At 47.3% G+C, this 15539-nt stretch overlaps 1 protein-coding gene across 1 annotated transcript in view; it reads right to left on the reverse strand.

Annotated features, from left to right (window-relative positions):
• The window catches only part of RADIL (Rap associating with DIL domain), a 64101-nt gene that overhangs the window by 28502 nt on the left and 20060 nt on the right, over positions 1-15539 (reverse strand). Inside the window, exons 2-6 of the mRNA XM_054993621.1 lie at positions 11307-11632; positions 9616-10293; positions 8228-8265; positions 3642-3802; positions 1150-1262 (exon numbers count right to left, since the gene is read on the reverse strand). Coding sequence (XP_054849596.1) covers positions 1150-1262; positions 3642-3802; positions 8228-8265; positions 9616-10293; positions 11307-11632 — 1316 coding nt within the window. The remainder of the gene's footprint in view (positions 1-1149; positions 1263-3641; positions 3803-8227; positions 8266-9615; positions 10294-11306; positions 11633-15539) is intronic.

Consider the following 15539-nt stretch of genomic DNA (forward strand, 5'->3'; position numbering starts at 1 on the left):
CAATGGGCCTTCAAGCCTCTCCTATTATTTCCAATGGGCAATCCTCCTGTCATTCCTTTTAGTACATGGCGGGGCGGGATGGGGCGGGGAAGCAAGCAAGAAAGGAGGGAACAAGGGGGACAAAAGATAGGCTGGGAGCTAGCTGCTCCCCAGCCAGCTAGAGTGTCTCTTGCTCCCAGAAGCGTCGCCCAAGGCTTAAATTGAGAGAGAGAGAGGGGAGGAGGGGGGAAAGACAGAGAGAGAAATGTCCCCGCTGAAGGGGCTGAACTCAAAGCTCCTCAGGCACTGGCTGAGCAAGAAGACAAGGCTGCCCTTATGCACTCCAGAAGAAATGCCTTGCGCCAAGAGAGGAGAATTCCTGCGCGAGTGCATGGGAGCGCGCACACTGCAGGGAACTCCGGTCATTGGGGGGCCGGCACGGCGCCTCCTTCAGAGTTCAGTGCCTGAGGTGGGGGCAGGCTCCACCTCAATTGAAGAGCCGGCCCTGACGACCTCCCCCCCCCCTATGCACACACACACACAGATTCCCCACCAGCAATACAGCCCAATATCCCAGCAGCTCAGTCCACTGGCTCATGCAGTGCAAAAAATGAACTGCCACTTAAGCCGCGTCAACCAAAACGAGACGATAGGAAGGAGCTCCACCACTCGGACTGGTTAGAGGATCAGATGAGGATCAGGGAGACCTGGGCTAAAATCCCTATTTGTGGCCAGACTGTAAGAGGCAGGGAGAGAACTCTAAACCGGAGTGCTCTTGAGAAGGTCTTGAATGAGATGTCGATTGAGAACAGGCCCTTAAGACTGAATGTCATTTCCTCTAATCCATCATCCTTCCTTCCTTCCTTCCACCAATACTGTTCCCCTTATCCCCCACAAGAGTTAATGAAAGGAAAAGGTTAAGGATGATTCTACACTTGTAGCAGGATGAGGTTGTCCAGTGGATTTCAGGTGAGGATTCTGAATATTTCCATTAAAAAAAGGTGCTAGTAGAAAATTAGCAGATCAGGTTTTCTCCCTGATGTGCCTGTTTTCTGCTTGCAAGGAGGGATTATGGTGGGAGCATTCAAAACAGAAACTCTCACCACCACACTGTTGGGATAGTGTCCCCCTTTTCCACTCTCTGCCTGAAGTCAGCCCTGGCACAGGTACCTTGGAGATGTAGTAGACACACTGCTGAAAGGTGTACATGATGACTTCCTCAAGAACCGTCATGGCTTCCTCGCTGGCTGTGATTGTTAAGGAAAACAGTGACTCCTTCGAACCTAAAAGGAGTAGAAACTAAGAGTTAGAGTAAAACCCCTAAACATGGAACTCAGTTCTCAACACATGATGAGTTTGCAGCTCAATAAACTTCCCACACACAGAAATGCAGCATGTCTCCCTGACATGCTAGCTTTCTATATGAAGAGACTGTGCATGGAAGTGCACTGGTTCATTTAAGTTTATCACTCCCAGACACTTCTCTGCACATGCCTTGACTTCTGGCCAGAATGACACTGATATCCAAGAGAGAGCAAATGCTGAGTAGAACTTTTAAATGGAGGATGGATTTTCCTTTAGCGTCCCCAACTTCATTTCAAAACGAGAGTGTGAAAGGAAACAAGGTCACACATTTCTGAGGAATTAGCCAGGCTTCACCGTTCCTAGTGCTGTGTGAGCTGTCACTGCTAATTTGAGGAGGGGGGGGGACTATTTTCCTCTTGTTACCTGAATTGGTCTCCTTGCGAAAAAGAGAATTGTGGGGGGAATTAGCAGCAAGGAAAGTGGCTATGCGAGCAGTGGTAACTACGAGATCTTTTCCACCAATTTTTACGGAGTCCCTTCCCAAAATAGCAAATGAGGCTGGTGCTTAAATTTCAAAGGGCAATATTTCATTGAAAGAGGAAAATGCATGCACATACACACAGGATAAATAGTAAAAATGGTTACACATGCACAGAGTCCTAGGAAGCTAGGCAGAAGTTGGAATAGAGGGAGCGAGGGCAAAGTATATCTACCTATCCTGAAGAGTAATCCAATCCATGGAGGGAGAGAGAGAGTAGCTTCAAACATAAAGCATCCTCGCCCAGGAGAGCAAGAGGCCTAAAGTAATCTCAAGGGAGCAGCACTTCGGATCCAATAAGTGTGCACAGAGAAGGAGTCCTAGGGAACAGACCCTAAGGGAGTAGCGTCCTGGAAGCAGGGGTCCTGGAAGCATGCACAATTTGAATGGGGCCAGGGCACTACTCTTACAGGGTAAAACATGCCTTGAGTTAGGATAGCCCACCTAGCTGTTAGAATGGACTCCAATGGTCAGATTACCTTGATTAGTAGCTGCCGGGGCATGTGAAAGAGAATGCAAAATTTGTTATGGCACTGCACAAAAGGGCAGTTTGTTATTGAAGTCCACCGGAGCTAAGTTGATGAATTTAGTTGGGGAATGTACCTTCCCAGGAATGAATTATAAATACTTACGAATGCTAGTTGATTTTCTCCTCAATCATGGACAGGAGATCTCATCACGGAAGGAGGGAAAGGATTGTGTTAAGTGGGAGGACACTGCGAGACCTTTGTGGCGCTGGATTCCTTTAGGGGCTGGAGAGACTGCAAAACTAATCACCACTGATCTCTTCGCATTTACATGTGACATTCCATTCATGCCTTGATCTCCCAGGTGGGACTCAGCAACTGTTAGCTGGAATTCCCCTGGCTGCAATCCAAACTGCCATTTTAAATCCAGGGGCCTTGTGATTTTATATCACAGGTAGCCATATTAAATGGCTATTAAAGATGGCGGAGGCCGGGCCAACTGCTTACACTCTCAGGGGCACAGGGAGTGATGTTTGTTGTGCGTGTGTCTTTACAAGACACCCATGACTTGGGCAAAAGCCCAAACTGTGCTCCTGCATTCCTGGGATGCTTGCAACATGATGAAGGCGATGAGGAAGCAGGTCTGGCAGGAGGCACTTCTGCTCTCATCCAGAACCACAACATTTTGTGAAAGCTTGCAGGAAACGGTTAGCACCACTGCACAGAGCCTGCACCCCCCCTTTCCCCCCAGAGATTAAACCTGCAAAACATTACCCTGAAGACAACCCTGTAAGGATAAGCCAGAAGGGTAGTAAGGAGATTGGAAGGGAGTGGTGCTAAGTGTATACAAACCCCAGGAATTATGCATCTTAGAAATCCACCCACTACAAATCTCCCTCTCTGGGATTCTGAAAGTTTTCTGGGCCAAACTATATGATACATTTTTAATGAGCTGGACCCAACTTGCTTTCTCTAAAAGTCTCCGGGGAACCAATGGCCATTCTTTCAAGCCACCTCCAACAGAGGAAAGGCACTGCCTTATTGGTCTCTCCAGCTCCTGCAACAGACAGTGGCAAAGGTCTCTATCCTGCTTCCTGTGCCTTATCAAAGTTGTACCTGAAATTGAACCTGGGACTTTATACATACGTACCAAAGGTTCTTCAACCCAATTGTACATGGCTAGAAAGGCAAGGAATGAATGAGCACTCTCAGCTTCCCCTTCACAAGCCTGAATGCTTAGTTTTATAAGCTGTGATCACCAAGCACTGTATACTACAGGGCCCCATCAGGGTCCAACGTTCTACCAACCCAACAGATGCTGCAGGCAGGCTGGGATACAGCACACATCTTACCTTTGATGTCTATTTCCTCTTCCAAGTTCTGGATGTAGACTGGGGATTTCTGCTGGACAAAGTACAAGATTTCAATGGCGTTAGACATCCAGAAGATAACATGTTGAAGGTCTGGCAGCAGATCTGTGATGGTGAAACGAGAAAGGGTCGCTGGATCCTGGCTGGACGAGACAGGAGAAGAGTTCAAAGTAATTCCCATATAGTCAAAAGCGTGTATCATTCACCCCTCCCCCCCCCATGCCAGCATTAAATTCAGCCACAGCAAAAAAACAGTCTCGGTGGGAATATTTGGATCTCTGCAGTAATGGATATACCACATGAGGTTCACATATGAAATGGCATTCTTTCCTACCCAGATCACCCAATCCAAAATCTAAACATATTAAAAATTTAAATGGATCATGGGAGAGCCTACACAAAGGTACCAGTAGCATCATAGATGCTCAGGATTTCTCCGCTTGCCTGAATGGGCCAACCCCATGCCTCCAAAGAGCTGAGAGGGTGTTGTCCTTGATCCCCTGCCCACTGTACACCTGGAGGCAATTTCCATTCACCCTATTCAAGTAACTCATTGTGAATCTACTGCTCAGCAGGGGGATGATCCATTGGCCCTTTTGATGCGTGTTAGACAAGTCACACGATATTGTTCCCCACAGGCCTGGAGACCTGGGAACAATTCCTGCATCCCTACAAAACTTGCGATGTCTGACTCAGCCCTCGGTCTCTGCCAAAACATTCGACGTTGCAACTGCTTACGACGCTCAGCGCATTACAAAAATGAAACCCGTTTCCATGGCTCTCTGCAACGGCATCTGCTCATACGACTGAAGTTTGGAATTTCTGTCTTTCTGCTGCCAAATTCTTGGGACTCGTTTGCAAAAAATATATATATATTTTTAAAAGATTGCAAATGGCCACCCAAGTGGTCTCATTCCAAACCCTTGGCTCAAAGTATGTTGACAGCATTTCCCATCTCTTCATTTTGGCTCACCATCCCCAAAAAATCTTCATCATCCCAAGAGGGTCTCAGATAGCAGAGTCTTGATTCCCACATCCTGGGAAGGGGCTGCCAGTTAAAGGAGGCAGTACCAGGCAGTGATACACGGACCAACAACCTGACTCCATGAGCAGCTTCCTACACTGTGGGATTGGGTCACAGTTCAGTGGAAGAGCAGGAGATGTTTTTCCTGTGCCAAAACTCAGTTCCAGAGCAGACCCTGACATACTCTTCCCTGACAGCAGCTCTCAGAGATGTCAGGTGTAGATGGTTCTTACAGCCCTGTTACCCCAAATCCTTAACTCAGAAGTCTATAACCTTTGCAGCCTCTATAGCCAGTTTGGTGTAGTGGTTAAGTGCGTGGGACTCTAATCTGGAGAGCCGTGTTTGATTCCCCACTCCTCCACTTGAAGCCAGCTGGGTGACCTTGGGTCAGTCATAGCTCTTCTAGAGCTCTTCTAGAGCTCTCTCAGCCCCACCCACTTGACAGGGTGTTTTGTTGTGGGAATAATAGTAACATACTTTGTAAACCACTCTGAGTGGGCACTAAGTTGTCCTGAAGGCAGTATATAAATTGAATGTTGTTGTTATTATTATAGATTTTACTCTTCAAATTTCTCTCAACAGGCATAACCCAAATCTCCCACTGTTACTGACACAGCTAGCTGAGGTCTATAGGCTGCCACCACTCTGGTACAGCTTTCCTCGGAAGGGCCCAGAGCACCCAACTGACCCCTTCTGTTTGCTCTTTCCCAGTAGGTTTGATTTATTATGTGACCGAACGAGGTGTGAGGACCCAAGCAGAATAATAAAGAACTTTATTTTAAAAGATTTATTAATAACTGTTGTTTAGACTTTGAAAAATAAAGAGAATAGTAAAGGTTGGTGAACAAACAAACTAACACACAAAGAGTGGAACTACAAGTGACAAAAGGCACAGGTTGGACACTTGTCAGCTTCCCTCAAGTTTTGATGGGAAATGTAGGCAGCTTGGCAGAATGTTGGACAAATGACAGTTGAAAAGTCCATTGGACAGCAGTTGGAGAGCCAAGCTGCAAGACTAGGATGCCTACATTTCCCATCAAAACTTGAGGGAAGCTGACAAGTGTCCAACCTGTGCCTTTTGTCACTTGTAGTTCCACTCAAAGTAACAGTCTAACTAGACTGCTCTTAACTGTCTCCTGGAGGCTGGCTTCCAACTGCCTCACCCCTTCCGGACAAGGGCTCCCTCCGTCTGCAGCAGCCACGCCTCAGCTCTGCTCCCTAGACGGGAAACCCTCCCCCTGTCATGATGAGACCTTTATTCACTTCATTTACACCTTCCACTTCTCCCCTATGGGAACCCAAAGCAAGTTTTCCATTTAATCCTCACAACAACCCTGTGAGGTAGGTTAGCCTAAGTGTGTGTGACTGGCCCAAGGTCATCCTGCAAGCTTCCTCTGCAGAGCAGGGATGCAGCCCTGGGTCTCTCGGATCCTAGTCCGACATGCTAACCACTACACCACACTGGTTCAAGTATACCAGTTGCACAGCTATTCTAATCAAGAGACACATTTAATAACCAACTTGCCATTTTCACCTCCTGTTATCACCTCAGCTATTTAATAATCCATTATAGTTCAGTCCAAATTAGACACATTATAAAAACTCCAGGGAAATCCATTATCTATGGACACTCCATTGAGGTATGATCGCTTTTGCCCCTGCCAACAGATCTATCTGCCAGGGAAACAACAAGATTTTTCTGTTTCAGTACTGGAAGACAAGGCTTTCTCCTCCTCTTGAGTTCATTATCTATTTCTAAAGGAATTGGGAAGGGGAAACGATTTCCACAGTTATTGAGCAGCAATCCACCAAAATTTCTATCTGGACGGCCCAACCCTGCAGTATTCTTTGTCTCGGCTCAGATTTCAAAATTGCACCCTTAGCTCAAAGGAAAAAAAGCTGAAAAATTGGGGAAAGGATGTTTGGCTGATTTCCCGGAAGTCTATGACAGCCAAAGTCTTTGGCACAAGAAACAGCACAGCAGACAAGTAAGAGTTAAGTGGAGATTATAAACAACACACACAATCACATGAAACTCCAAGCACAAGAGGGGGAAAAGTTGCAGAATCAATGATTTTGGAGCATTAATTCATGAAATTAGCCTCTTTGAAGCTGAAGGGGGAAGAGAAAGATCTGCCAGAAACAGATCCCTGTGGGACGCAGTGAGGTTTGATCCAAAATAAAATGGTTGTCAATCCATTCACAGCAAGGGTATATATACAACAGAACTGCAGTCCAAAAGCCATATAGGAAAGGAGCCAAGCCCCCCACCCTTTTCAATCTAAATGCCAACATGAAAAAAGTCCGTGCATGCTCTATTTATACCCAGTTTGCTAAAACAGGGACAGCTGCCTCTCTTGAACCTAAATTTGGTAACTATTTGCTATTACTAAGGGCAGATTCCCACACTATGTCTTCGTGCACACAAGACCCATCCCTAACAGCCATGATGCATGTATTAAGTCACGGAGCAAACAGTCTCAGACCATTCCCATATGCAAAGTTGCATACTTCAAAGAAAACAAACAGTCTGGCTCAAATTTTTCACCAAGAAAAGCTGAATTCTGCAACCCGTAAGCATTATGCAAATTAAGAAAAATCTGCACAGTTTATTCTTGGTCCGGCATAAGCAGTGGCAATGAGTTATGCTGGGCACTGAAATCTTGCCCCTTGGAAATTCGAATGCTCCCCCCACTCAGAGCCAAGCTACAAGAGACGAATTACACAAGAACACGCACGTGAAGGGAGTCGCAATGTTAGGCAAGAAGCTGAGTTTTAAGAGATCGGAAGGCTTTGTCAATTTCCCCTCTCTACAGAGCCAGCAAAGATGGCTCCTCAGAGGGTTTGCCTTGGGAAGGGTCTGTCAGTTTCACCTCCCCTTCTAGGAGGCGAAGAGGAAATAAACAAATGCTCTGAGGAGCAATCTTTGCTGGCTCTATTAGAGGGGAAATTGATAGAGCCTTCCCATCTCTTTTAAAACTCAGCTTCCTGGCTAACATTGCAACTCCCTTCATAAGAGCGTCTTCATGTAATTCGTCTCTTGTAGTTTAGCTCTTAGTTGATATGATTTCAACAAGACATTAAAAACCTGATTTTGACAAAACATTAAAAACCTGTGATGATGGGCTGTAAATGTATTTATTTATTTACTTTATACCTTGCCTTTCACTCCAAAGTGGCTTACATTATTCTCTTCTCCTCCATTTTATCCTCGCAACTACCCTGTGGGATAGGCTAAGCCGAGAGCATGTGACTGGCTCAAGGTCACCCAGCAAGGTTCAGTGGCAGAGCGGGGATTCGAATCTGGATCTCTCAGATCCTAGTCTGGCACTCTGACCACCAACTTAAGATTCTTGGGACGCCGGTTTCTGCAGCCAAATACGCAAGTTCTACTATTAATTCAGAACAGCAGAATGCACGTGTCAGAGTTCAAGATCAGCCTCCTTTCCCCCTAATTATCTGATCAAGATTGTGTTTCATCCATAAAGATGCCTTGGTTCGGGGGGTCCCAAAGACACATTCCCATGAGCTGAAGTAAACTTACTGTTGAGTCTGCTTCCCAGCAAGCTCATTCGTTTTCTCCTGGAGTCAGGAAACAAAGAAACAGAAAAGCAAGAATGAATGCATGCCTCTGATGCTAGATATGGGGAGACAGAAAAAATGTAATCTTCTGCACAAATAAACTAAGATCTGCTATCCAGGGTGCATTTCCACACATCTGCTAGAAGTTTCTTTTAATACTGAAGCTCTCTGAAAGTTAATTCACATGTTATCTTTATTTTAAAAATATATATATACGCAGGGCTTTTTTTCAGCAGGAATGCGGTGGAACAGAATTCCGGAACCTCTTGAAAATGGTCACATGGCTGGTGGCCCCGCCCCCTGATCTCCAGACAGAGGGGAGTTGAGATTGCCCTCCGCGCCGCTCGGCGGCGCGTAGGGCAATCTCAACTCCCCTCTGTCTGGAGATCAGGGGGCGGGGCCACCAGCCATGTGACCATTTTCTCCAAGGGCAACCCACTGATTTCCACCACCTCTTTCCCCAGAAAAAAAGCCCTGTATATACTTAAAAGCCTTGTTGTGTGTGTACCCAAAAACATAAGAGGAAACTATCTGATTAGCTATTGTAAGGATGTCAATGCAGTTAGCTAGCTATACAAACGCTAAGCATGATCACAGCAATAAGAGGATGGGTACCAGCAGCTTCCTTTTGTAGAGGCAGCATAGAAATGTACCACATTAAAGGGACACAGAACCCTGTCTCTGGAAGTGGCCTTTGCTGACTTGAATGGAGCCCATTTAAGCTCAGCGCTGTTTATTCTGCCCGGCAATGGCTCTCCAGAGATTGATCTGCTACTGTGATCCTTTCACTGGACTGGACCTAAGACCTCCTGCATGGAAAGCAGGGGCCCTGCCTCTTAGCCAGGCCCCCTCGATGTCTTCATCTTAGACTTACTTCTCACCAGCAGTAAAGGATGTAGAAATGAACCCAGAATATAGTCTGTAGTAGAGAACAGGTGACTTTTCAGGGAAGACAGGATGGCCTTGATAAACTACTAAGAAATTTAAGGGAACTACCTGGAAGTCTGCTGAGCCAATTGGACCATCTACCTGACTCTCAAGAGGCGGTTGCTTGCCATTTCTAAAGCTTTTTTAAAAACATTCATTTATGTATATCTCACCTATATTCTATGGAACTGAAGGAGGCATTCCCAGCAGTTTTTAAGCGCTTTAAACAAATTTTATTTCACTTATATCCTGCCTTTCTTCTATGGAACTGAAGGAGGCATTCCCAGCAGTTCCAAGACATTCCCCCGTCCAAGCACTGGCCTGACTACCTTCTCCCAGCTTTCTAGTACCGTGACTGAATTTGGGGCACCAAGGGCCCCACCTTTTACCCACAGCTTGCCCCCTAAAAATAAAGCTACTGACCCACACCATCCTCTGGATCATCTTGGCTAGCTTGAGAAGCAGCTGCCCAAAGTCTCCAGGCCTGAAGTGGTTGGCCGAGTGCTGGACGCAAAGACACAGCAGGAGGGCCGGGGTCAGTTTGTGGTCGTCGCCTGTGGGCTCGATGAGCGAGACGATTCTCCTCAACAGCACATCCTCGTTGGCCTTGTCGAACTCCAGCTCCGGCTTCCTCCGGCTGGCTCTTCGGCCGGAGGGAGGCTGTGGCCCTTGCTTCTTGGGAGAGGCGGTCTTCTCTTTGACCTGGCTGCCGCACATCTTGCAGGTGGAGGGGAGCTCCGGTTCTGAGGCCCGGCGCACAGCTCTGAGCCTCATCAGTGTCTGAGCAGGCAGGGGTTGGGTTTTCAAAGGATCCTTGTAGAGGAGCAGATAGTAAAGACCAAGGGAGATCAGGTCCCCATGATGGAGAACGACTGTCTGCCCCACCTCAGAGAAGTTGACAGAGACACTGGCTCCCGGGATGGGCTCGAGAATCAGTTCCTCTTCCGAGCGATGGTGCGAGCGACCATGCACCTTAATCCTCCGGATGGTACAGTGAAGAGGAAGGATGTCTGGTGCAGACAGGCTGATGCTGGGCTTGCTGGCCTGAGTCCTCTGGCCTACAGTGTGCTGATCACGGTTCAGCAGGTACACTAAACTGTCCTGAAAAGGAAAGAGAAAAAAAAACACCAGTCATAATGCCTGCAAAAGGCTACCAAGCGCTCGTCATCAATAGAGTGATATTCATCAATAGTGTAATATTTCAGGCTAAAGCCTGAAGAGATGTGGGGAGTAAGTTGCAGGAAAGCAGTAATAAACGGGCTTAACTCTTTCCCACCCACTTCACCTTTGCAGCTCGCACACACACACTACACAGTTCTTCCTCTGCAGAGTAATTTTATTTTACTGCTACCAAAGGGCCAAGCTAGAAGTGACGAATTACACTTGAATGGCAAGTGAACAGGGAGGAATACAGGTGAGTCTGTTCACTTGCCATTCAAGTGTAATTCGTCACTTCTAGCTTGGCCCAAATTGTAATTGCAAGGGTGATTACACAGTTTCACTGATCAGGAAAAGAAACAAAATGCTTTCAACTTCTCTGAAAAAGTGATCTCGACAAGCAGCTGCCACCACATCTTCCAGCACCAAAAACTCATTACTAAATTATGTGTTTTGCTGGGGCATCCTTTTGACTCTGTCCTGAATCTACCACCAGCAAATCATCCTAGAAAACCCAGAGTTTTAGCATGAAGAGAGAAATATATCCGCATTTGTTGTCACTGCATTCCTCATAATTTTGTAAACATATGGCAGCTCTTACACAGCTGGCTCAAGATACAAGTAGGCACCAGAAAACACACCAGCAGGCAATATGGCACTCACGGGAGCCACGCTGGAGACCACAGCCATGAGAACATAGAGTATTAAGGGAGATTCTCCTTCAGTGAGAGCCAAACTACAAGTGACGTCTTACACAGGTTGGACACTAGTCGGCTTCCCTCAAGTTTTGATGGGAAATGTAGGCATCCTGGTCTTGCAGCTGTAATGGAGAGCCAAACTGTAAAACCAGGGCACCTACATTTCCCATCAAAACTTGAGGGAAGCTGACAAGTGTCCAACCTGTGTAAGGCGTCACTTGTAGTTTGGCTCTAAGAAACGATGATCCCAGCACTTACGTGTTGCTGGCTGTAGCCTTGCAGAAGCAGGAGGTGTGGAGACTGGTAAAGCGAGTGACGCAAGATGCTGGAACTCTGCTCCTCCTGCAGAACAGGCTGCCCGCCTCTCGTGTTCTCTGGGCACTGAAGGGTCTCTGGCAGAGTGGAATAATGCCTTTTGAACCCCTCCTCTTCTCTTTCATCCTGTGCGCCAGCCTGGTTGAGGCTGTTCTCACTGACCGTACGCCGGAGAGGTGGCGGTGTGGAGTGGCTTTTGCATCCCGTCAATAGAGTCATGGTGCCTTTGGCGCGGTTCCGCTGGAGTTTCCGAGCCTGGGCATTTATACCTGGGGAAGAGAGAAGGGGAATTAAATGCTGGGCATTAAGACAACATCGTTTAACGGCTGCTTTGGAAATGAATCTCTCAACCTTCAATCTACATGGCAAAACAGGCCCTTTCACCTTGAAGGATGGAACTAAGGATATATCTACATCACAGGTGTATAATGGGTTTGTAACCATTTGTTATGGCTTCCCCACAAAGAATGCTGGGAATTGTAGTTTGGTGAGGGAGAGGAATGTTCTGTCAGAACTACAATTCCCAAGTTACCTAAGGAGAGAGAACAACCTTAAAACCAGTATAGGTCTCTAGTTTAGATGGGCTCTTAATTTTTATAAGTACCAACAGTTATTCCATACATCCCCCTCAATGGCAAAAATCGCGATATAAACATGAAGCAAGTGTGGTATTTCATCTCTTCTTGGGGCAGCACACAGGAAAAACAGTCAACGGTTTCATGCATCCCACCCTGTTTCACGTGCAATTTGGGAGCTTTTAAAAAAAATGTCCTTTCTTTTCTCTAATCCTGAATGCCTTTCTTGATCATCACTGGTTGGCCTTTTGAGCTAAATATATATATTACTTAGGAGTAGTTTTCTGATTAATAATGATAATAAAGATTTAGATGCCACTTTCTGAACATCTGAAGCACTTTGCATACATTATCTCAGGGTGAAACTCAACAAGAGAGAGAGATGCAATGTGTGCTGATTGGGCATTTTAAAAACCCTAAAATACAGCCCCAGAAAGCTCTATATTCAACTCAAGAAAGAGCAGAATATGAAGAAGGGATACCTATCTCTTTCCAATGTGGGTCATTTTTTTCCAATCAGCTGCTTTTTCCTTCCTGCAGAAGAAAAAATACGTGCACCCAGTTTCTTTTCCCCTATGCATGAAAAAGCAGGATCAGTAGAATAATTTCAGTTTTAGTTACGGAAATTCAATTTCAGTTAGGGAAAATAACAAAGAGTCCAGTAGCACCTTCAAAACTGTCTCGAAAGCTTATGCTACAATAAAGTTGGTTAGTCTTAAAGGATACACCTGACAAAGAGAGCTGTGGTTCTTGAAAGCTTATCTTACTACATAATTGAGAAAGCGTGTTCGAGACGACTCACCTCACTTCCACTGCGCAGGCACGCTCTCAAGCACCCCTAGTGGGCATTAGAGGCAAGTTGTCAGAGGAGGCCAGTGCAGCAGCAGTGCCCGGCTGCCTGCTTCCCCCTCTCCCCCCACCCCCAATGCACAATCCATCCCTCCAGGTCACCTCTGAACGGGGCTGCTCCAAGTGGGCTGGCAGGCACTGGCTTCTATACTCCAGGAGGCCCACTATACTTCCTATTCTTTCGCTGGCCAGATAGACCTGGCCTCTGTTAGCTGTGGGTAGGGGGCAGAACAGGCTGCTGTTGAGCACAGGAGCCCGCAAAGGTACCTGGCGCCACCCACCCCCCAGCAGTGCTCCCCACCTGCAGTGCCCATTCCGAGCCCAACAGGGCCGGAACAGGCAGCTGCCAGGAGTAAGAGCCCGCCAGGCTGTGTGCCGCCGCTCCCCCCAGGGCACTCCTTGCCTACAGCAGCCTGATCCAGTGCCAACAGGGCTGGAACAGGCCGCTGTCAGGTGCAGGAATCCGCCAGGGGTCCTGCTGCCGCCCTCCTGGTGGCGCACCCCATCTGCAGCGGCTCAGGCAGCGGCACGTTCCAACCCCAACAGGGCCAGAATGGGCGGCTGCCGGAAGCAGGAGCCCAGTAAGGCACCTCCCCACCCCTGCACGGCCCTCCACGCCAGCAGTGGCCCGATCCAGCACCAACAGGGCCAGAATGGGCCACTGCTGGGAACAGGAGCCCACCAGGGTGCCTGGTGGCGCTTCCTGCAGCGGCCCGATCCAGTGCCAGTGGGGTTGGAATGGGCTGCTGCTAGTCACAGGCACCCGCCATGGTGCCTGCCACCCCCATCTCGGTGTTGGGGAGGAGACAACACCAGGCCCTGGCTGCCTTGCCCCCCCCTCCAACCAAATCGGGGCGCAGCACAGGTGGAAATGCCTGGCCCGCCTGCCCTGCCTAGAGCCTGTTGTATTCCCCCCCCACACCACGGGCTTTGTTACTAGTGCTACAATAAAGTTGGTTAGTCCTAAAGGTGCTACTGGACACTACTATTTTGTAACTACAGACTAACACGGCTAACTCCTCTCGATCTATGAATTAGGGGGGAAAGTCCATATGAATGTTTAAATATTATTTATTTATACTCCATTCTTCCCCCCAGCAGATGACCCAAAGCAACTTACAACACTGTTCTCCCCTCCTCCATTTATCCTCCCAGCCCCCACCCCCCTGTGGTTCTCTTTCAGCCTAACTGGCCCAAGGTCACCCCATGGGCTTCCTTGGCAGAGTGGAGATTCAGACCTGGGTCCCCTAGACCTGTGTCTCCTGGACAATTTACAGTCCTAAATGCATTTACATGGAAGTGAAGTCACGCTGACTTCGACAGAACTTAAAGTTCCTCAGGGAATATTTGGAGGAGTTATACTCATCTTCTCTCACAGTCACCAGTAACACCCCAATCTTTTGGAATGCAGATGCTTATGAAACACAGGTTTATGCCCTCTCAAAACTTATACAAGCATTTCAGAATAGGTAGGTGGAAGAATAACTAATTGCCATCAAAGTGCCCCACCTGCCTGCTCCATTTCCATATCTGTCCTAAGCCATATGCTAAAACTGCACCAAGCAAACAGACACAGCAAAGTCAAGTTATTCAGGATGCAAAATGCAAAACAACAAAAACCGTTTTCACCCTTGCTAAAAAGAGGAAGACCTAAAACGAGATGGCTTGACTCAATAAAAGAAGCAACATCCTTCAGTTTGCAGGATCTGAGCAAGTCAGTTAATGATAGAACATTTGGAGGTCTTTCATTCATAGGGTCGCCATAGGTCAGAGGCGACTTGACAGCACATAATGCACACACAACCCTTGTGTGGCTCAGGCATGCAAATAACCCCTTTCCCCCACCCATCCTCCCTCCAACATCAGCTTTCTCCAGATTCCCTTTCCCATCCACGCCAATCTCTCGAAATCTTCCCTCTCCTTACAGCCAAAAATTCCATCTCGGATCCTGCACAGCATCCTTTACCAACTGCCTGAATCTGAAGTGCGTTTTCCAAAAATAAACATGAAAAACAGCAAGCAAACGATAGAGTGGAGAGAACTATACGCCCGCTGGCCAAGAAGGAGTGCGTGGGATTGATGCCTTACCTTGCGGCAGGGGTCTGCAGAGTGTCCCAGAGCCTGTGACATGTGCTCAGGGCACCTGCCAGCGCAGTTCGCTGGCAGCTGGGACTCGCACAACTGCAGCGAGGACTCAGCCTGCTTGCTGCAGAGGGAAGAGGCAATTAACTTCTCTGAACAGTCTATTTCCAAAGGGGAAAAAAGAGACAGAGACTGCCAGGAAGACTGATGGGGGTTCGAACGGCTTGCTGACACCAGAACAAAAGCTCACACCATCTCCCTGCCTCGAGTGGAATCGTCTCCTCCCTGCACCCCTTCCCCCAAAGTGGAACAATCCTCCTCGGAATCAAATCTTTTCTGCAGGCAAGAAGGATGCAAAGTTGAAGGAAAGAAACAAAGTTGGAAATGCTGCTGGCCATCAGACAGGGCCCCAGACACCTTGTGTACCGGGAGCGGAAATGTATCATCTGCATGATGTAAAAAAAAATAATTATATATATATATATATATATATATATATATATATATAGATAGATAGATAGATAGATAGATAGATAGATAGATAGATAGATAGATAGATAGATAGATAGATAGATAGATAGATAGATAGATAGATAGATACACACACAATTGAACCGATTTTGGTGCATGCGAAATCAGTCACACCACCACCCCAAACTAAATCATCTCC

This window comes from Eublepharis macularius, chromosome 12 (assembly GCF_028583425.1).
Source record: "Eublepharis macularius isolate TG4126 chromosome 12, MPM_Emac_v1.0, whole genome shotgun sequence".
NCBI lineage: Eukaryota > Metazoa > Chordata > Lepidosauria > Squamata > Eublepharidae > Eublepharis > Eublepharis macularius.